Consider the following 23,151-nt stretch of genomic DNA (forward strand, 5'->3'; position numbering starts at 1 on the left):
GTGAGACAACTGTGTATACTGTCACCAACCCTGTTTAATCTCTATTCCGAAGACGTAATGAATAGAACACTCTCTGAGCAATCCGTAGGTATTAAAATAAATGGTGTTAGATTAAACAATCTGAGATTTGCCGACGACACCGTTCTTATCGCAGAAACACTTGAAGAGCTACAGACATTGGTGAATAAGATAGCAGACTGCAGCGAAGAATATGGACTATCTTTGAACATAAAGAAAACTAAATTTATGGTAATATCGAAATCAACACGAAATGTCCAAGATTTATATTTACACAATGAAATTATCGATCGAGTTAGCAAATACAAATATTTAGGCACTTTAATAAATGAAGACAAGGATAGCTCAGCAGAAATGGAAATAAGAATAGAAAAAGCCAGATCCATATGCACTAAAATGAAGAGAGTGTTCTATGGAAGAGATTTGAGCCTTGAAATGAAACTTCGCCCGATGAGATGTTACGTACTTTCTGTGCTGTTCTACGGAATGGAGTCATGGACGCTGAAAAAGATTGATACCAAAAAATTAGAGGCATTTGAACTGTGGATGTATCGCAGAATCTTGAGAATATCATGGACGGAGAGAGTCACAAACGTCGAGGTCTTGAGAAGAATGAATAAAGAAAAGGAAGTCATCGAAAACTTTCGAAAAAAAAATATTGATGACGCGTTGATGTAGCCTCTTACTTTTTGACACCTACATACATTTCTTTAACGTTCTCATCGTTTTATATGTCCGATTTGCCTGAAGTTTGTTTTATCTTCTTGCTGTGTTTCCCATTACGATATATTTTGCCTTCCCTTGACAATATAATACTCTTTGTCCGTATTTTCCCTCATTCCATTATAATCCTCTTTCCCTTTCCACTAATATAGCCTATATTGAATTTTTCTATATTGACTAAATCAATCATCAACTTAGCTAACCTGAATTATCATTACTTTCTAGAAATGACCGCAAAACAGTAAAATACAGTCAACCTTAATGCAAGTTTCCATCGATTTCTCATTAATTCACTTTTATACAATAATTAATATAACATTTCTGCTTAAAACCACATCTACACCAAAATAAACTATTCATCATTCTCATTTGCATTAAATGGCAGTTTTCATATACAAATTAATAGATTAATTAAAACAAAACGGGAAATTATTATACAGTTGCGAAACTGCGCTATCAGTGCTGTTGGGTGGACCGAGTAGCTTAACAGTACAGCTGACGGTCTCAAATCCGGATAGAGGAGGAGGGTTAGCACCTGCTGATGGGACTATAAATATTTTGCTCATAAAGACAGAGATATCTTTTGGAATAGGATGGATTCAACGATGAGGACCAATACGAGAAAAACTAATTTTCTTCTTCTTATACTCGTTGTAGATCTTTCGATCTGTACGTTGAAGTATTTCTTGAGAGGTAGACTGCTAGTTATCTCTCCGTCTTTTTGGTGGTCTCCCCGGTGGACGCTTGCCAGCTGGTTTTCCTTCTAGCGCAATTCTTGGTAGTCTATGCTCCTACATTCTTTTTACATGACTGAACCATTCTCTTTGTCTTTGCCTACCCCATTTTACTACATCTTGCACGCCACATTATTCTCTGATGATGTTGGTTATTGCTCTTAGTGTCTTCACTTCGGCTGTTCGTAGCATGCTTTTGGTTTTATTGATGTCTTCTCTTGATTCAATGCCATAGGTCATAACAGGTCTGATGCAAGTTTTATAAATTCTAATTTTGCTGTCTATTCTCATATATGGGTTATTCCAGACCACATCTCTCAAACATCCGAATATGACAGCGGCCTTGTTTATTTGTCGTCTTAGGTCTCTGGCTGGGTCATGATAACCTGATAAGTCTACACCTAGATATTTGAATCGGTTTAGCTGTTCTATGGGTTACCCCTCTACCACGAGCTTGCATCTAATTGGATCTTTCGAAATGGTAATGCATTTTGTTTTCTGCGTGGATATGTTCATATTGAGTCGTCGACATGCTTGGTAGAATCGATAAAGTTGTCTTTGTAGGTCATGCTCATGTTCTGCAATCAGGGCTGCATCTTCCGCATAGCACACTATACTGATTCTACTGTGACCGAGTCTGTATCCTAGTTGTAGCGATTCTACATCTTCTATTATTTCATCCATTAGCATATTGAATAGAAATTGGCTGAGGCTGTTTCCCTACCTGATTCCCCCTGGTGTTGGTATGTTGGGCGTAGTGGTGTTGTTTGTTTTAATTTTTGTCGTGTTGTTATTGTTTATTTGTTTTATGACTTCAACAATGTTTGCCGGTATCCTTTTTTGTTTCATTTTCTGTAATATATTGCTAAGTCTTACTCTGTCAAATGCTTTCGTTAGGTCTACGAAGCAAATATATGCGGGTTTGTTATATTCTATCGACTTCTCTTTCACTTGTTTCATGACAAATATTGCGTCCGTCGTCGACCTATCTTTTCTGAATCCTTGCTGTGTAAGGATTCAGAAAAACTAATCACAAGAGAATAAGAAGTAACCAAAGAACTTAAAGAGAAGAATATTGATATCTGTGCACTTCTTCTCCTTATTTTTGGTGTAGTCATGACTCTGTCTGTTTTTCAATGTGTCTACAGTAAGTTGTCATTCCATCGTTTTCGTGGTCTTCCCACTGATCATCTTCCTATTGGGGAACCGTCTCTCGCCGTCCTTACTACACTATTTGTTGTCATTCGGCTTACGTGGTTGTTCCATTCTACTCTTCTGTTTTTTACCCAGTTGTCCACCTTGCATCCTGTCATATATCTGCACTTCTAGCTCTATCCCATAGTGTCTTAGATATCAGATAGATGAGTGACACTAGTGCAGACTTAATTTAGTTTCTACGATAATAATTTTGAAAAATAAATCCTTCAACAATGGTTTTGTCAGTTTTACGTCTATTTTATTTTGCTTTTAACTTTATGCGTAGAACGGCCGGATGCTTAAACGACACAATTTGGAAAAAAAAACACCTAAAAGTGGAAACAAAGGCCCGAATATAAGTCAGTTATTAGGCCGGTTATGACTTACACGGCCGAAACAAGACCAGATACAAGCAAAACACAAAGACATCTGGAGAACAACGAAATGAAGATCTTCAGAAGGATTGCTGGAAAAGGACTACAGGACATGGTAAGAAGTGAGGAAATCAGACGCATACGTGGGGTAGATAATATAAATACCTGGGTAAAGAACAGAAAAGAAGAGTGGAATCAACACATAAGCAGGATGTCTGAATCAAGGATAGTAAGAACAGCCAGAGACAAGTCACCGTTAGGCAGAAGAAGTATAGGACGCCCAAGGAAGAGATGGAATGACAATTTAGGGACAGAATGAACGGCACCGTCGAAGAAAATCAGGCAGTATTGCCTATACAGGGTGTTTCATTGGGAAAGTAACATACGTTAACTGTAAAAAGCAGACACTTAGGTGGTCTCAAAAATACCTACTTAATGGGTCTTACTCCATTAATAACAGAGATACTGGGTGTTTTATCTATTTTGCCATTTTCTTATTTGGTTCATAACTTTTTAACCACACCGTATATTTATTTTATATTTGGCACGCAAATATCCTTTAAGGTATACAATAAATTAATTTATTTACAAATGTAAAAAATCCAGGCCCGGATTAAAAAATATTAGAAAAATATTCCGACCCAAAAAAAACACCCTGTACGTTAAATTTTTTTAAAATGGATTTTTTAGTTGAAAAGAGGATGAAAAACTAAATTTAGTGGTATACTTTGAATTTTCTGCAAAATGATTTTTCTGATCAAATTTTGAATTTGAATTCTGAAATTATATGAATTACGAGAGCTCTAAGTAGAAAAAAAATTAAATACAACTTACAACTTGTTAACCGCACTGTATACTTATTTTATATTTAACACGCGAATATTCTTTTAGGTGTCCAATCAACTATTTTATTTACAATTATAAAAAATCCAGGTCTGGATTAAAAAATATTGTAAAAATGTTCCGACCCCAAAAAACACCCTGTATATTAAATTTTTTTAAAACGGATTTTTTAGTTGAAAAGAGGATGAAAAGCTAAATTTAGTGGTATACGTTGAATTTTCGGCAAAATGATTTTTCTGGTCAAATTTTGAATTTGAATTCTGAAATTATGTATGTAAATTGCGAGAGCTCTAAGTAGAAAACATTAAAATGCGACTTAATTTTAATTAATACCATTATTTAATCTAAATTGGTAAAATGTTAAAATATTTCAGTGTTTTTTTATTATCTGTGACAAATAGTTTATGGCGAATATTCATCTTCAAATAATGAATAAATAATAAAGAGTCAATAAAGAATACATCACTTTAATCAACAAAGTATCTAAAAATTATAACAAAACAGAGAAAATGTGCAGCATAACTATTCAAAACTAAAGTACTTATTCAAAATTGCCACCATCAAGAATTATTGTTATGTGTCAAAATGTTAATATTTTACCAATTTAGATTAAATATTGGTATTAATTAAAATTAAATCATATTTTAATTTTTTTTTTACTTTGAGCTTCGCAATTCACATAATTTCAGAATTCAAGTTCAAAATTTTACCAGAAAAATTATTTTGCCGAAAATTCAAAATGTACCATTAAATTTAGTTTTTCAGCCTCTCTTCAAATGCAAAATCCATTAAAAAAAATGAATATACAGGCTGTGTTTTTTTGGGTCGGAACATTTATACAAAATTTTTTAATCCGGACCTGGATTTTTTTTATTTGTAAATAAATTAATTGATTGGACACCTAAAAGAATATTCGCGTGTTAAATATAAAATAAATATACAGTGCGGTTGACAAGTTGTAAGCTGTATTTCAATTTTTTTCTACTTAGAGCTCTCGAAATTCACATAATTTCAGAATTTAAATTCAAAATTTGACCAGAAAAATCATTTGCCAAAAATTCAAAGTATACCACTAAATTTAGATTTCCATCCTCTTTTCAACTGAAAAATCCATTTTAAAAAAATTTAATGTACAGGTTGTTGTTTTTGGGTTGGAATATTTTTCCAATTTTTTTTTATCCGGACCTGGATTTTTTACAATTGTAAATAATTTAATTTATTGAACACCTTAAACGATATTTGCGTGCCAAATATAAAATAAATATACAGTGTGGTTAAAAAGTTATGAACCAAATAAGAAAATGGCAAAATAGATAAAACACTCAGTATCTTTGTTATTAATGGAGTAAGACCCATTAAGTATGGTATTTTTGAGACCGCCTAAATGTCCTCTTTCTGCAGTTAACGTATGTTACTTTCCCAATGAAACACCCTGTATAAAAGACGAAGAAGAAGAAGAAACTTTATAAACAAATATATTATATTTATTAGACGAATATCCGCTCTGAACACTTAAAGTGGAAACAATTAAATAAATATGTATTGACATTATAGGGTACATAAAAAGCTTTATCCCAGAATAGCTTTCCTTTTAATCCAAAACCTTCCGACACAAACGTAACCTCAATCTTTTGTTGACATAAATCCAGAGTTTCAATGCGATACATCAAGTCGTATTCGCGGTGTGCAAGTACTTGGAACGGAAACGAGAAACGACCGTGCGCGAGTCGCGGAGAAATATTGCAACTATCTTAAATAATTCATATTGTCAATTGAAATTGTCAAATTGACGTATATTTCATACCTTCTGTCATTGAAGCAGAAAAATTATATATTCCTCCACAATATCGATATGATATGCAATTATTATATAAAGGTAAATTTAAATAATTGTATTTTAAGCCATTGTGCCATTAAGTCATTGAAATGTGATCAACTCAATTTGGATCCCACGTGTTGGGATACCTGTATACCTTACCTTAGGGCATTATCCTGTTTGCCATGTGACCATCACAGGCCTTTTTATCGAAGTATGCACTTTTAAGGCATCTATATTATATGTAAAGGGTTTTTACCCAGATATTTTTCTTTTGTGGCTCAGCTAGCATCCAGTTTATCGAACACTGATGATGATTTTTTATAAAAATATTTTTTATAAAAATCGAAAACGTTTTGTTGTGATGTAGCCCTTTTAAGGGATTTTTAATAAAAAAATTTTATACCTTTTACAAAGGATTTCTTTCCAATTGTATTTTGCTTGCAGTACTGCATTTTAATAACTAATTTTATTTACTACATACAATTGTTTACGTTTGCATAACATAACCTGCATCTTATTTTTTCTTCTTATTATTTTTTTGGACTATGGCCTTGACAATTATCCAGTAACCAGGACTAATATAATTGGCCAATATAATTAAAAGTGCGAATAAAAGTACAGAGCGTAGAAATAGGGGTCGCTTTGCCGAACTTGCACGGTCCCAATAGGTACCATGAATTATTGAAATTAAAGTCGGTCGGAAAATGGATCTTAGCCGAGAACATTTTTGAGCAATAATTTTTTACAATTTTCGGGGAGAATTATCCCAACAGCAATGTCTCGCTGAAATGGTTTCTGTGTTTGGGAATGAAGCATCACACCAGGTAACTATTTCCCGCTGGTATTGCGAATTTCAACGTGGTCGCTCCAGTCTCAACGACAAATCCAGGCCAGTTCTACCCAAAACAGCAGTCACACAGCAAAACATTGATGCGGTTAGTCAGCTAATTAAGGATGGCCGCTTTCTAACATACCGGAAGATTGGGCATTTCAAAGACCTCGATCCGAAAGATCCTACTGGGTGTAACGAAGTTGGGTTCCCGTTAGATCCCTCATTCGCTCACAGAAGAGCAAAAAGCGTTTCGCGTCAATTGGTGTCGAAAAACATTGGAATGGTTCAACAAAGGAAGTTCAAAAAATGTTTATAGTATTGTTAGTGGCGTGGAATCTTGCATTTTTACTCCTACGAAACGGAAAATAAACGCCAATCCGGTGTGTGTGTTTCACGATGAAGGAAAACCAACAAAAGTGTGTCAAAGAAAAGGATAGCAACTTTTGTGTCAAAATCTGGTCATATAGCAATAATTGCTTTAGTTAGAAGATCGAAGAACAGTTCCTTCTGATTAGTATATAACTGTTTGTTTATCAGAAATTATCGTGCAACTTTGACAAAGCAACACAAAACGGCGAATCATCTTAGATCAGGACAATGCAAGTGCTCACGCTGCTCAAAAACAATAGAGTTTTTGGAGCTTCAAAACATTGAATTGTTAAATCATCCACCAACGATTTCTTCACGTTCCCAAAGATCAGAATTCAATGTGTGGACAGCGATTCCAGTCGCTAGAAGAAGCCATCCATCGATGACTTTAAACCAGCGATTTTGCAGGTGTTAACCGAAGACTGGAATAACTGTTTTACCAATTGGTTTGAACATATGCAAAAGTGTATCGATCTTGGTGGGACATATTTTAAGAAGCAATAAAGTAGTAAAGTACTTGAAGTCTATAATATATTTTTTGTCTTTATGGCTATATGCAAAACTAAAAAGACAACCTTCGACAACCTTCATTTTTGTTAGTGGCTGCCTTTATCACTAAGTCGCACATTATAAATTCGCAAATGCGATTAAATTTTGCGATATACCAAGTTTACACAATCGATCTCTTTGCATCCGCCATGTTTTGTAATAATAATTACGTGATAATCACCCTGTACACGCGTGTAACATGCACCCAAAAATAACCGACTGACCTCTACTGATAAAAAATCGCGAGAACGAAATTGATACACATATTATGTAACCTCTGCTACACTCCTTAACTTATCTCTACGACCTTGTAGGACAAGAGAAACGATATTTTTGAACTTGACTTTCGGTGAACTTCACATTGTGATTGTAGCGGAACAGCTGATTGTTATGTTACATCAACTGCAAGATAAGAACAAAGAAAATAATATAAAGTTTTTAATGTTTCTTGAAAAACAAACGTTTGAAAATTTTAAATCGTCAAAAAAATTTCCCTACTAGAAAATACATAATATACTTGTTACTTACGGGAAAGTTTCAGGAAGCTTTTTATTGATTATCACTTAACACTCATATTAGAGGTCCAGACAGTGCAGTGCCCACCCAAAACAACCAAGCATTATACAGGGTGTAACAAAAATACAGGTCATAAATTAAATCACATATTCTGGGACCAAAACTTACCTTAGTACAAATATGCACATAAAAAAAGTTATAGGCCTTTGAAGTTACAAAATGAAAATCGATTTTTTCGAATATATCGAAAACTATTAGAGATTTTTTATTGAAAATGGATATGTGGCATTCTTATGGTAGGGGCATCTTAAAGAAAAATTATAGTGAAATTTGTGCACCTCATAAAAATTTTATGGGGGTTTTGTTCCCTTAAACCCCCCCCCCCCCAAATTTTGTGTACGTCTCAATTAAATTATTATTGTGGTACCATTAGTTAAATTTAATATTCTTAAAACTTGTTTGCCTCTTAGTATTTTTTCGATAAGGCAGTTTTTATCGATTTGAGGCTTATTTTTTAATATGTTTAGGTACATAAAAATTTTATGTGGGTTTTGTTCTTTTAAACCCCCCAAATGATTGTGTACGTTCCAATTAAAATATTGCTACGGTACCATTAGTTAAACACAGTGTTTTAAAACTTTTTTGCCTCCTTGTATTTTTTCGAGAAGGTACCTTTTATCGAGATATGGCTTCTTTTTTAATACGGTTCAAAATATACCTAAAAATGTAAATCATACATAAATTTTCATATTATTACCAAGTTTCCATAATCGTACTTAACCATGTACAAATATGTGGTGGATTTGACAAATATTCAAAATATCTCGATAAAAACTGACTTTTCGAAAAAGTACTAGGAGCCAAAAAAGTTTTAAAAACATTGTGTTTAAGTAATGGTACTACAATAATAATTTAATTGGAACGTACACAAAAGTTTGAGGAGGTTTAAAGGAACTAAACCCCCATAAAATTTTTATAGGGTGTCCAAATTTCACTATAATTTTTTCTTAAGATGCTACTGTCATAAGAATGCCATATGTCCATTTTCAATAAAAAATCTTTAACAGTTTTCGATATATTGGAAGAAATCGATTTTCATTTTGTAACTTCAAAGGGTTGTAACTTTTTTTATATGCACAGTCGTACTAAGGTAAGTTAGGTTCAATCAAACTATTTTTGGTACCAGAATGAGATTAAATTTATGACCTGTATTTTCGTTACACCCTGTATAAGTAAATACATAGGTACTTGGATACATACTAAAATGATATTGGGGTAGCTAGATTATATTCGTTATAACTGCTATGATAGAACCATAGGACGATTCGTATTCATCACTCGTTAATATTCATCCAAAGATGAAGTTAGGTATTCAAGTAAATAAGCACGACCACATTTTTAAGTTCCGGTCTTATGAAGCACCACATGCTTATTTTTTCACATCTTTTTGGACAGTGCAGATGAAAATTGAACCCGGTACTATGGGATAAGAACATCAGTTTAAAAGAAAAAGAAGAATAATCTTTTATAATAACACCATGACAAGAAGTATCCTCAGGGTGTAAAAATTGGACAATAAATAAGAAAACCAAAACAGCAACAGAGATGAAATTCCTAAGTAGAAACTGCAGAGTAACAAGAAGAGATAGAATAAATAACCTAGATATTAGCCGGTAACCGGTGAATTGCTCGAACGCAATTGCTCGAAATCAATTTCTCGAAAACGAATTGCTCGACATGAAAATTGCTCGAATAAAAAGGAAAATTATATACGTATATCTAAATATTTTTCCATAATAATACAAAATATATATGTACATTGGAATAATATTTTAAATAGGAAAAATTATGTGATATTCAACGTATATAATCGTATATTAATTTATGCTGAAAAAATATTTATTAGGTCAATTAGGTATAACTAAAATATCTTTGAACTTTGGAAACAAAAAGAAAAATAACTATTTTGATTTAGTCTCATTATGATAATTAGGGATGATAATTTCCAGGTATTAGGGAACGATTAAAATCGTTAGGTAGGTACCTTAATTTTATCGAAGATTGGCATCGCGGATTCCAAAATGCAAATAAGTGTTGATAGGTTATTGCGTTTAATAAACAATTATGAACAACAAAAAATAATATTTATGAGATTATCTACATGGAATATTACATAATTTGTCATATTAAAAGTATCTTTCTTATGTATATTTAGGTATCTTTCTTATGTATATATTTTGCACTATTGTGAATAAATATTTCGATAAATATATAATTTTCTATTCGAGTAATTTGTATTTCGAGCAATTGACCTAGAAACGGATATTAACACTTTAACTGACAGGTAAATTCAGAGTAAATTTTGTACCGGATCTTCTGGGCCAAAATATTTTTTTCATCTTAATTACTCGATTTGTGTTTGTTTTTAGCAAAAATCGTAAAATCAGATTTGTATTTGGGTATTTTTGTAAAAATTGCTGTGTCCTCATTTGGTGCACGCGGCCAGCGATTGTGAAATTGTTCCTAATGTCTAGTTGCAGACCATAAGTACCATAGATGGACACTTAAGGTCAAATAGTCCGTTATCTTAGGGAAGGCCCTAAAAGAAAACCTGCAGCCATTGTCGAGTACAATAAGGCAAAAGCATTTGTGAACATGTCAGATCAAAAGATAGCTTACTCAAACTGCTTACGAAAGTCTGTCAAATGGTACAGAAAAGTGGCACTTGAGATGATTACTGGTATTTCACTGGTGAATACTCTAATTATTTTCAATAACATCAACCAAAGCCAAATGTCAGTTACAAAATTCAAAGAAAATGTGTGCATGCAACTTCTTCAAAGTAGTTAATCTACGTCTTCCTGTACAAGTTCAAGCCAAACATGAACTTACTCAAAATGCTTTGAACAAAAGAGGCAGATGCACAATTTGTTACAAAAAAAACTCTGAACTCCATGGTCGAAATTATGCTATAAAAAACACAAAATGAATCAATCACACAGGTATGCAACGGATGTGAAGAGAGCCCTTTTATGTGCTTAGAATGTGTCTTTGCCAACCATGTTTTCACAAAAAACTAACCAAAACATGTACAATAAAATTGACTCTCAGTACCTAATTTTCTAATTACTATTTAGATGGGAAATAAGCCACAATTAAATTGAAAAAATAATTTTATTAACGTTTCGACGGCCAAATCGGGCGTCGTTGTCAAAATACAAAATACTACTAAAATAAACAAAAATGTTGTTGCTAAGTAAAAAAATTCTTTTAATAATTTATTTAATCTGACTCATTTATATTGGCAATTCAGACGTATAATATACATTTTAAAGTAGAAGACTTGAAAAAGGTATCGCCAATATTTATGAGTAGCGTTCCTGGGACGATTTTACTAAAAGATAGTTATACGACTTTGCTTAGCAACAACATTTTTGTTTATTTTAGTAGTATTTTGTATTTCGACAAAGACACCCGATTTGGGCGTCGAAACATTAATAAAATTATTTTTTCAATTTAATTGGAGCTTATCTCCCATCTAAATAGTTAATCATAAAAATGCCACAAGGAAATAGCTTCAGAACAACCTAATTTTCTAGTTAAAAATACTACATTATTTACTTTTTATTATAATATGCTGTACTGTCATAAAAATAAAAAAAGTTAATGTATAGTTAATTTTCATTTTATTATCCCTTATACCTTTAAAAATTAAAAAAATCCCAGGATATTTTTAAACGTTATAGTTCTACGCCAGACTCAATGATATTCCCATTTAAGTACACGGTAAATGTATACCAACCACGGACACATGGCTGAAACGCTGATAAAACCTGTGTCCAATATATGTACACATGACAGAGAACTAAAATTGCCTGTGTCCATATATGGTACACATGACAGTCAAAGTGTTTTAACCTGGTACGGACATGTCAGAAGAGCAGGCCAGAGTAAAGCTCGATAGGAAGAAGGAAGAGAGACAGACCCCGAAGATCTTCCAGAGATGAAGTGGACGAAGCAATGGAAAGAAAAAATCTGTAGGAAGGGGACTGTCAAAACAGAAAGAACTGGAAAGAACGGTTGAGTGAAGGAATACAGTGAAAACTGTGGAAATCCTTAATATATACAACAGAACCAGTGTTTCCTTGAGACAAGGAATACGCATACGCGTTTTTTGAACCCAGGTTGGTTTTAGCGTAATATAAATTACACGTTCATAAACAAATTTTCGTCTTATCAAAAAGTACTACAAACTGTAAAAATTCTGTACAAACAAGCAAGTAAAAGTGCTAGCTTGGTAATTCGTAAGATACTTATTCAATCGAAAATTTTTGAATGTTTTTTGTGACACTCGTTTATTTAGCCAGTCGGAAGAATCAATCTTAATCACGAAGAATAAGGGAAAAATTCTTAAAATCTTTTTTTTTTATTTCTTAAAATCAGCCCAATACAATAAGGCCCGGGAAAAGAAGGATATCAAACAGCAGGTTAAAACAAAAGTAACAAGGAAATATTAAAATCTTATAATTAGGTAGACCTTAATTTTAGATTTTGCCAATAAACTATGTAATATTAAAAAATAAAATATTTCCGGGTTATTTGTTGTTGTAACAGAGACGAGATGGAAGATGCTAACACTTTTTCAAATTTGATAAGAAAATCTCAATTCCAGTTAATACCAGACCCGCCAACGTTGTCTGATCTTTGATCTAGCGATTAAAAGAAATTTGGGATCTAAGTGAAACAATAATAAAACTGGACAAATTCAGTTTTAAAGGAAAGACAATTGCAACAAATATGAAGAATTGAAAACAGCAATGAATGAAATATTGGAAATGTACTCACCCAATATCGAAGTAAATACTTTCGCCTGTGCTATCATCAGATAAAATCCATACAGCGCTACCATGTGAAGATAAGCAAAAAGAATGATGTTGCGCCAAACCAGTTCAAGTTTGCGCTCGCTTGGTTTTACAATTTCCGCGGGAATCATTTTTGCTTGGACTTCGTCATCGTGTTCATGAAGAACACCGGTGGGCATTGACGTGTTTGGTGCCATTGTTATCTGCAACAAGAAATTATCAAGATTAACCAAAGATTCATTTTAACAAACTAGTTTGGAAAAATTGCAGTTTGTATTAAATATTACATATTAACAAATACTATGATGATGATGTAAACCTATATAGATTATAGATCATACACACAAAAATATTTAAATAGCTTTCTTTACTTTAATACGATTTTTGTTTAGCTTAATGCCTAGACAACTAATGGCCATTGGCCTGGTACTGTTACTGTTGATTTTGCAATCAGATAGTGTAATATTATGTAGTGTGTGTGGTGAGTAAATGGAACATCATATTATAAATTTTGATGTTTTCTTGGTGTTCTCGTTATTTTCGTCTTAAATATTGATTTCTATAATATTTTTCGTCCCTTTAAAAATCGCCATTAGGAACGGTAGTGTTCCCATAGGTAACAGGTGTTTCTCAATCATTAATCAGATTAGTTTCTTCATTCACAAGCAGCAGGTGTAAGGGTAAGAACAGAACAAGTGGGTTGCGGTGAAGGTGGAGGTCGCGGTCGATGTCGATATCCATGTAAAACAAACACATTGTAGTGTATGGAAGAGAACAGAGCAGGTAAGTCGCGGTGGAGGTTTAGCGCGATGTCATCCAGGAGGTTTACGTCGATGATTTTGAAAATAAAATGAGTTTGTTTTACATGGATGTCTACTGCGCGGCCTACAAGGATGCTTCCCTGTGATTGATCCGTTCGAAGCCAAGTTGTTACCTGCGCTATCCGAGTTGATACTTTTTATATAATCCCTTTTTTGTATTCAGTTTATTTCTGAATTTCTAAAGTAATTAAATTCAGTAAATTTTTGAAATATGAAGGAGGATATGATTATTTACAGCTGACATTTCATCACTACCATCACTTGACTGACACAACATCGCCAAAGCACTTGTATTTTTGTCATTCAAATTTCATTAAACTACTTCACTTGATAGTGGTTCTAGCTCGACTGACAGCGCAGGTGACCTCCTTGTGCTGTTGACATCGACCGCGACTTAACCAGTAGCATCCACCGCGACCTACACCTCCACCTCGACCTACTTGTTCTGTTCTTACCCTAAGTGTACTGACAAAGAAAAGTCTGACTCAAAGTATTAGGAACTGGAAACAAATAAATGAAAGACTATCAAAAGTAGAGACGAAGCTAAAAGACATGTCCTAGTAGTAGTGGACCTACATAAGAAGGAAGTAATGCTACTAGTGCCTTTAATGATAGAACCGGGAAAAAAAAGTAAATAGCAAAGTGGTTGGTTCATTTGGAGACAAAAAATAAATAAGAACGGTGAAAGATTAAAAGTTTCTGCGAACATATGGATTTAAAGATAATGAATACTATCAGCATAAGGATCCATAAACTCACTTAGACTTAACCCACAAGAAATTTTAAATCAATAATTGACTACTGTATATGCATGGAAAACTCCAAAATAAAGGTTAATAACGTTAGGGTCTAGGTGTGGTATAGACTCTGATTGAAAAATTCTGACTGAAGAACGAGCAGAATTTCAAGATATTGCCTACGAAAAACATAATATTATTATATGGTGCTTGTCAGAGGCTTTCTTCAGTGCGTCACAAGTGACGAAAGAAAAGGTACGTCCGTGATTATACACCTTTATTCTAGTTGTTGATAGATGGTTGATAATCGGAAAAAAAATGATTTAGGTACCTATTACGTACATATTTCCACGATTAAAAATCTAAAGTTTTTCTCAGTCTTTCAGTGTGGCATTAATTTTGACTTCATATATAATTTCAAAAATGTTGAGAATCATTGCATGACATTTTAGTTGAATCTGACAATTGTCAGAATCGTAATCAGCCAAATAAGAAAAGTTTATTGCAGTATAACCCTTTTATTTGTAATTTGGTATAAAAACAAATCAATCGTGTTCATTGCATTTATAAAAAGGTATGTTCTGTGATTTGTAAATCAAAGATTCTTTGATTTGTATATACGTAAATAATTTTTTTTATTATAGCGCCATCTATCAACAATTCTCTTCCAACTTAATGCGTTAGAAAGAAATCGAAAAACTGTGAGGCACTGAAAGAAGACTAGAGAACAAGTATACATACTTCATACTGCGAAGAAACTAAAATAATGTCAGAAGAAATTAAATAACGTCAAACTTACGAAAAATGGAAAAGCTCCAGGACCGGAATAACTAAGAAAAGGGTCCAGGACCCATATGAACTGATTAAATAAATATGGCCATAAATTATTTCAGCTAATAATGTATATTTTTAATTTATTATTGAGAAGCGAAGAACTATCTTTTATATGGAAAACTTGTAACTCAAGTCTAACCTTACTTAGTGTAACCAACAACATCTGTAAGACACTCGAAGATAATTAAAAGTCGAATTGAAGATTGTTGGGAAGACGTTGAAGGCCAGAGTGGCTTTCGTAGATACTGGTAGTTTTCGTATAGACAATGTGATCAACAAACAAACAATAGAAAAGTGCTTGAAACAAAATATAGAGACGCACATGATATATTGGCCTTCAAAAAGTGTATGATACTGTCCCATTACCCAAGTTGTGTCAGGTGCTAGAAAACAAGAAAATTCCACCGATTTATACAAATGCTGTGAGGGAGTTGTAGGACGATGTAACGAATTCAATACAGATTGGACAAAAAATGACACAAGATCAAGGTAACCAAATAAAGCAAGCTAGAACACAAGCTGGAACAGAGTGAAGAATCAAACAGTTTTACAGTGTCTAAACAAAGAGAAGTTCTGAATACAATCAAAAGAAGAAAATTGAAGTAGATGAAAAAATGAATAACCATCTTCACTTCGTTGCAATACGAAGCCAAAGCCGTCTTATATTTCAGTTCGCTTAAAGAGCGCTACAAACACTCTGACCGAACGGTTTCAAAACTCGTTAATTTTTCATCAGAGAATGCACATGTAGCTATCTCTAAACCAAAACTGAAATAATCCAGACGACTAGCCTCCAATTGCAGTACTTTAAAATTGAAGTACTTTATCCACGTGATTTGAAATCCGAAATATGAACTACAATTAATTATTCATACATTTGAAACGATAAGGATTTAAATTTTCCATTCGCAAGTTGGAATTAATGACTGCTAATTTTTTTAAAATTCATATAAACAGTTATGGGCTATTTTTGTGTAATGTAAGTATATTATACTTTACATTAAAAAACTTATCCGAACTTAGTAGTACAATATGATAAGTAAGTAAAATGCTTATAGAAGAACAATCACGGGTTTAAAAATATAATATTACATTAGTCCTTGGGCCCACCGAAAAAATATATATTCCCCCCCTTTCATGAGAGTTTTTTTATTCAATTATTCATATCGAGTCAGACAACTTTTGTATTTCGGAAAATTTTCGGGAGAGGGTGTTTCGTTTTGAGGTTTCTAAAGTTTTGGAAAGCTCTATATTTACGAAATGCCCACCTACCGAAAGTTTTCCGAAATAGAAAAGTTGTCTGACTATGAATAACTGAATAAAAAAAGTCTCATGAGAGAGTTAATACATTTTTTTTAAATGGTGGGCCCAAGACCCACCACCATTTTTTTTATTTGTCACAAGAGGACATCCCTTGACGATAGAATCTTGGGCTCTTTAATTACCTATTCCGTATGGAATGATCATTAAGTAGTGTTAATAGACCAAACGCGATAGACCATCTCTAGAAGAAGTTGGAGAAGAACTTTTGTAAATTTCAGTCAATATTTCGAAATAACCATTAAGTGATAATGTCTAAAAAATAAATTAAATTCCCAAAAAGATACTGATAATGAAAAGTGTATTCAGGCTCCAGAACAACTTCATGAAAACAAATCAGACATAATGTTTCAATCAATCCTCATTTTTTAAAATATAGTGTTTATTTTTTTAAATTATAACAAATATTATTAACAAAATGAGATTTTTACTTATGACAGTAAATTACACAGAATTGATTTGATTCCTAATGAACAATTGAGGCAAATAATTTTCCTTCAGAAATAACTTCACCAATTTATATCATTGTAGTGCACACGGGAAGACAAATTGCAAGAAAATATACTTTGTCAGCAAAACAGCAAGTTAGAATAAGTTATGAAGCATATCAAGAGACATGACTTGAATACTTATAAACCATTAAACAGACAATAAAATCATACGCCGTAATTGTGACTCATAGGGTAGTTATATTGTTCATAATTATATCTACAGAGAACTTAAATAAAAAGAACCAGGATTAACATACCTATACTTCTTGGAGCCTTGGAGATTGTAACCAGAATGGCTGAAAATACTCAGGTATTTAAAAACAACCATAAATGACAACGAAAAACAATTCTAGTGACCATTTTAGGTTAAAAAAAAGCTTTCAAATAAAGATTACTACATATTATAGAGATATTTTGTCGATAAAACTAGTAACCCCATATTAAAATCAACCAATTGATAAATATTTTGAGGTTATAGCTTTTATCATTCAAGGTTAAAAATAAATTTTACAAAAATTTCTAAATATACTAAAAAATCTTAGGCATTACTGAAAGAGTGTAATTTGTGAATGTAAAACGTAGATTTAGGACATTTTTGGTTTTCTAATAATTATTTTTTGCCACTTACATACAGTTATCTACAGATAGTTCCCTCGACACCCACGAACGCCGACCTGTTGTTCACTAACCCTAACCAGGGCCAACTAAATAACAACTCAGAATATTAAATAACATTAAAAATAACAACTACAAATCAACGAGAAAAGCACACAGAAATTCAAGTATGTACATCGAAAAGAATACTACAAAAATCCAAACCTATGTCTAGTGGTGGGTTTTCCTCCTGGATTACTCCGATATCGTAGTCGTGGAACACATGACGCTGACGATATCGACTGGTAAAAGGGGCGTCCTGAGCCGTCTGATGAAGGTCACAAGGTCACGGAGGATGCTCTGCAGGAGGCGAAAGGAACGAGCGGCTGATCGTTGAATTTTTTTTGTAACAGGTTGATTAAACATGAATATAATAAATATGTAAATATTATGATTTAGAAATTTGTAGAAATTGTTTTAAAAATACATATTACGAGGGTAGTTCGATAACTACTGGGCCAAACAAAGAAAACGAAAATCTACCAAATCGCAATTTACAGTAGCTATTACTTTCACGCCAGTTAGACTGGCATGGGCGGCATTTGGAAAACTAAGCTACATCCTTAAAAACAAAAGATATCCACAACATCTTAAGACCAAGGTATACAATCGATGGGTACTCCCTGTTCTCACTTACGGTTCCCAAACGTGGACGTTTACAAAAGCAAACATGGACAACATCATAAAAACGCAAAGAGCAGTGGAAAGGCAAATGTTGCACATAAGACTAATGGATAAAAAGAGAAACGAGTGGATAAGAGAGAAAACCAAATTTAGGGATGTTAGACAAGAACTTGCAAAGTTGAAATGGAGATTTGCCAGACACACTATAAGACAAAAAGAAGACCGATGGAACAAAATTCTCATAAATTGGAGACCGTGTGAATATAAACCAAGCAGAGGAAGGCCACAAATGAAGAGTACAGGGGAAAAACAAGGAATGTCACATTTTATATATAGGGTGAGGCAGATAAAGGGCCTATTAGAAATATCTCGAGAACTAAAGGCAACTGAATTATGAAAATTAGAATAAGGGGGTTTTGAAGACTGATCTATTTAATGAAAATATTTTCATCAAAATCCGGTTATACGCTCTGAGCTTCGCCGGTGTCGATCCTAGCGGTTACTAATTCAACTTTCACCGGTAATTTTTAAATTTATTATTTAATTGTTATCGCTTAATATTTACAACGCTAAAAAGTAATTAAATTGTAATAGATTTTTTTAAGATTTTGCTAATCATTTTGACGTTCTATTGATGAAATATTAATTTCTTACTTCGGATACTTTCACAATTATCGTGTAGATGGCGCCAAGATTATTAGATTAATTTATAATTACATATTACAGAACAGTAAAAAAACGTAAATTCAGTATTTAAAACGTAAGTATATTTAAGGTAAAAATATATACCACAGCTTTGATCAACTAATATTTTTTATAATTAATGTTTTATTTTAATTTTAAATTAATCACTTTGACATTTATGTCAAATTTCCGGTAAACGTTTACAGACTTGCCACTACTGGCGCTCGCGAATTTGTAAATTATCCCCTCTACGTACGAGCTCACAGCGTATACCGGAAGTTGATTGTAACTTCGTTTTTTAAATGGGACACCCTGCATATTTTTACATTTTTGGATTCTCCTCCATTTCTTCTTTCTTAAAATATAAGGTTTTGTAATATTATACAGGTTAGGTTAAAAGATAATTATTACGTTTTTTTTATTAATTTCGTAGCAACATTCGCACCCTGTAGGATTGTAGTAGTTTGACATAATAAACTCTATTTAAGTTCAAATGATTTTAAATATAGTCTACTATTATTAATAATTATTAGTATAGCTAAGTTTTTAATTTTAGTATACAGGGTGGGTCGAAACTCGGAATGAGTATTTTCTGAGTTTTCTTAAATGGAACACCCTATATTTTAGTATTGTAATGAAATGATATTTTATGGTACTTTTTTACTTCTTAAGCATTCCCTATACCTAACTGCTTTAATTTGTGGTTAATTGTTAATCGCACCAACAATCTTAACTTCGACGGTATTTTGATAGCTCAACCATTATTGGCAATTTTAAGTATCAGTCTAGATTAATATGTATTTATTTCCAAAAAAATATTTGTGATTGAATATTTTCACGGCCAACCTAATACCATTTCACATATTTTTTTGCGATTAATGTTTGGCTGGAATCACCAATAATTCACAAATTAAAGCAGTTAGGTATAGGGAATGCTTAAGAAATTAAAAAGTACCATAAAATAACATTTCATTACAAAACTAAAATACAGGGTGTTCCAATTAAGAAAACTCAGAAAATACTCATTCCGAGTTTCTAACCAACCCTGTATACTAAAATGAAAAATTTAACTATACCAATAATTCCTAACAATAGTAGACTATATTAAAAATCATTTGAACATAAATATAGTTTATTACGTCAAACTGCTACAATCCTACAGGGTGCGAATGTTGCTGCGAAATTAATAAGAAAACGTAATTATCGTTTAACCTACCCTGTATAATATTACAATACCTTATATTTTAAGAAAGAAGAAATCGAGGAGAATCCAAAAATGTAAAAATATACAGGGTGTCCCTTAAAAAAAAACGAAGTCACAATCAACTTCCGGTATAACCGGAAGTAGCAAAGAGACCAAAATATTTTCATTAAATAGTTCACACCTCAAAACCCCCATTTTCATGATTTTATTACCTTTAGTTTTCGAGATATATCTAATAGGCCCTTTATCTGCCTCACCCTGTATATTGAGATAAACCCCAATAATGGAATAATTCTAATGATATCTAAAAAGTACTTAGGAGATTCTTAGCAGAATTCTAGCAATTATTGGTCTATAATCTTAATATAATATTAGCCCCGCCCGACCCCGCATAGGGATAAGGCAAAGAGAATGATGATGATGATGAATCTTAATATAATATTAATCTAAATTAAATTATTAATTTAATAATGCACCAAAAAACTGCTAACATTGCTTATTTTGGTCCAGTGGCGTGCGGACAATCCTGGTCCTTCGCCTGGATACAAATTCTTAAAAAATTTATATATACTGATCTTTCTGGTTATTGTTCTGAATCGATAGTCTAGTCGATAGTACTCAGTTTTTACTACCACATGGCGAGAAAAGCCAAAATTCATGAAAAAGTGACATTCCTTGTTTTTCCCCTGTACTCTTCAACTGAGATGGGCAGATGATGTCAAGAAGCACGTGGGCTCTAGGTGGATAACTGTAGCGACAGCCAGAGAAGAATGGAAAAGGATTGGGGAGGCCTAACCTATGTATTTTTGGGTAGCTCAGCATGTCAACCTTGTAACACTGATGATGCTCCTTTTAGAGAGCGAAAACGTTGTGTGATATTTGTAGCTCTTTTAAGGGTTTTTAAATAAATATACCTTTTATAATGGAAACTTTTTCATTAAATTTATTTGTAATAATTAATGGTAGAACCGCCAGCTACCTACAGGAAATTCTTCCTTGTGGACGTTTATGATATGCCTATTTCCGATGTGCAAATTAAAGTTTCATCTCATTGATCTCCAATGATCTTTTGCGTCATTGTTGCGCATTTACTTATTTGTTATTCTACTTAAATAACACATAAAACGTGCCGGAAATTTATAAGAACTAATTAATTGTTTTATATTTCGCAGGTCATAAAGTAATACATACTTTTATTACCGAGTAAAAAAACTATATGAAAGCTTAACTATTTCTATTGAACTTTTGCGTATGGCGTGTTTCGTTCAGTTAAAAACACGTCATACATTATTTTTTATAGATATTAAAATCATTTCTTTTTTATCCCCATTTTCTTTGTTTTTATCGATATGCAGGTTCATACTCGAAAATTAAACAAATTCTTCAAATGTTTTTGTTTCGTGTTATACCAACATTAATTTCCTTCATTATGACCTTCCTTTTTACTATCTCTCACTTTCATTTTGTCATGAATCGCTGCCACACGTAGATTTTTCCTAATTAGAAACTTATTCGTTGTTCATTTCTTTGCAACTATGGAAACCAACAGTGATGAGATTTAATAAATTCTCTTGCAGTGTGAATCAATGGAAAAAACAAAATATGAAACGGCATGGAAGTGATAAAAATGGAAAGCATTAAAAACTATAAAAAAAAATTAAAATCAAAATAAGACGAGATGATAAGAAGAATATCATGAGCACACGTTTTAGACAATATTGTATATATAGGGTGAGGCAGATAAAGAGCCTATTAGAAATATCTCGAGAACTAAAGGTAAGAGAATCATGAAGATTGAGGTATAAACTATTTAATGAAAATATTTTGGTCTCTTCGCTACTTACGGTTATACCGGTAATAAAATGAGATATACCGGTAATAATATGATAATTAAATGAGTTACCTCAAAACCCCCGTATTCAAATTTTCATGATTCTCTTACCTTTAGTTCTTGAGATATTTCTAATAGGCCCTTTATCTGCCTCACCCTGTATACAAATTGGTTAGGAAAAAAGAATGTGTGTGTACTTTGTACGCACGTAAGAAGATATTCTTCTATTATATAATAGGTAATTTAAACGAAGTAAATATACTTAAAAGGTTATTTGTACTTATTTTATTTAAAAATCAAACTAACTTTCTTATCTACCACTTTCAAAAAAGAAAAATATCTTCAAAAATTATATAATAATATACTTACAATCATAAAATCTATAAAAAAAAATAAAAAAAATAATAACTTGCTTGGGGCTTGAACCCACTTCACGTCTACCGCGCCGTACGAAAGTTGACGCCATTTCAAACTGCACCAAACTCTCGTATACGTCATGTGGGAATATACACAAACTACACGTTTACACCATAAATTTATAAGAATTTAATAAAATTATTAGTTTGATTTTTGTCGAAATAAAATACAACAAAATATAGAGTAAGAAAACGATATAGAGATGAAGATTTGTAGAAAGTTTGTTCGTAATCAGATTATGTAAATTAAAGCATTGCCTACTAATAGGTAACTACATTATTTTGTTTACATTTTCCAAACAGATAGGTATTGAAACTATTAGGTATTTCCAACTGAAACATTTAGAATTACGTACCTGCGGCTTTTCAAAACTATTTAAAAAGTCACTATAATTATAAATTTGATTTTATTTCTGTCCACACATCAACAAAAACTAATATTATACAATATTTTTGTTTACCGATAACCTCCATATTGAACAAATATTGACAGATCATTTCAAAATTTCAACACCCAATCAGAGCCCGTATAACAACTAATACCATACTGTCGGTGTGCGCATGCGCGGGGATCAATCAAATTTTACCCTCAATCGATTCGCCGCTAAAGAAGAATATCTTCAAAAAAATAAATACGGAGCCAAATTCAGAGATAGAGGAATATTGTCAGCAACCGATAAACAAAACTTGTAAAATTCT

The 23,151-nt window shown here is 32.6% G+C and overlaps 1 protein-coding gene across 2 annotated transcripts in view; it reads right to left on the bottom strand.

The window, feature by feature from the left end:
* LOC114336446 (acyl-CoA Delta-9 desaturase) overlaps positions 1 to 23,151 on the bottom strand; it is a 154,422-nt gene that overhangs the window by 32,374 nt on the left and 98,897 nt on the right. For both annotated transcript variants that reach the window (XM_028286807.2, XM_028286810.2), the window contains one exon: positions 12,820 to 13,039. In XM_028286807.2, the coding sequence (XP_028142608.1) occupies positions 12,820 to 13,039 (220 nt within the window). The remainder of the gene's footprint in view (positions 1 to 12,819; positions 13,040 to 23,151) is intronic.

This window comes from Diabrotica virgifera, chromosome 1, assembly GCF_917563875.1.
Source record: "Diabrotica virgifera virgifera chromosome 1, PGI_DIABVI_V3a".
NCBI classification, from domain to species: Eukaryota; Metazoa; Arthropoda; class Insecta; order Coleoptera; family Chrysomelidae; genus Diabrotica; species Diabrotica virgifera.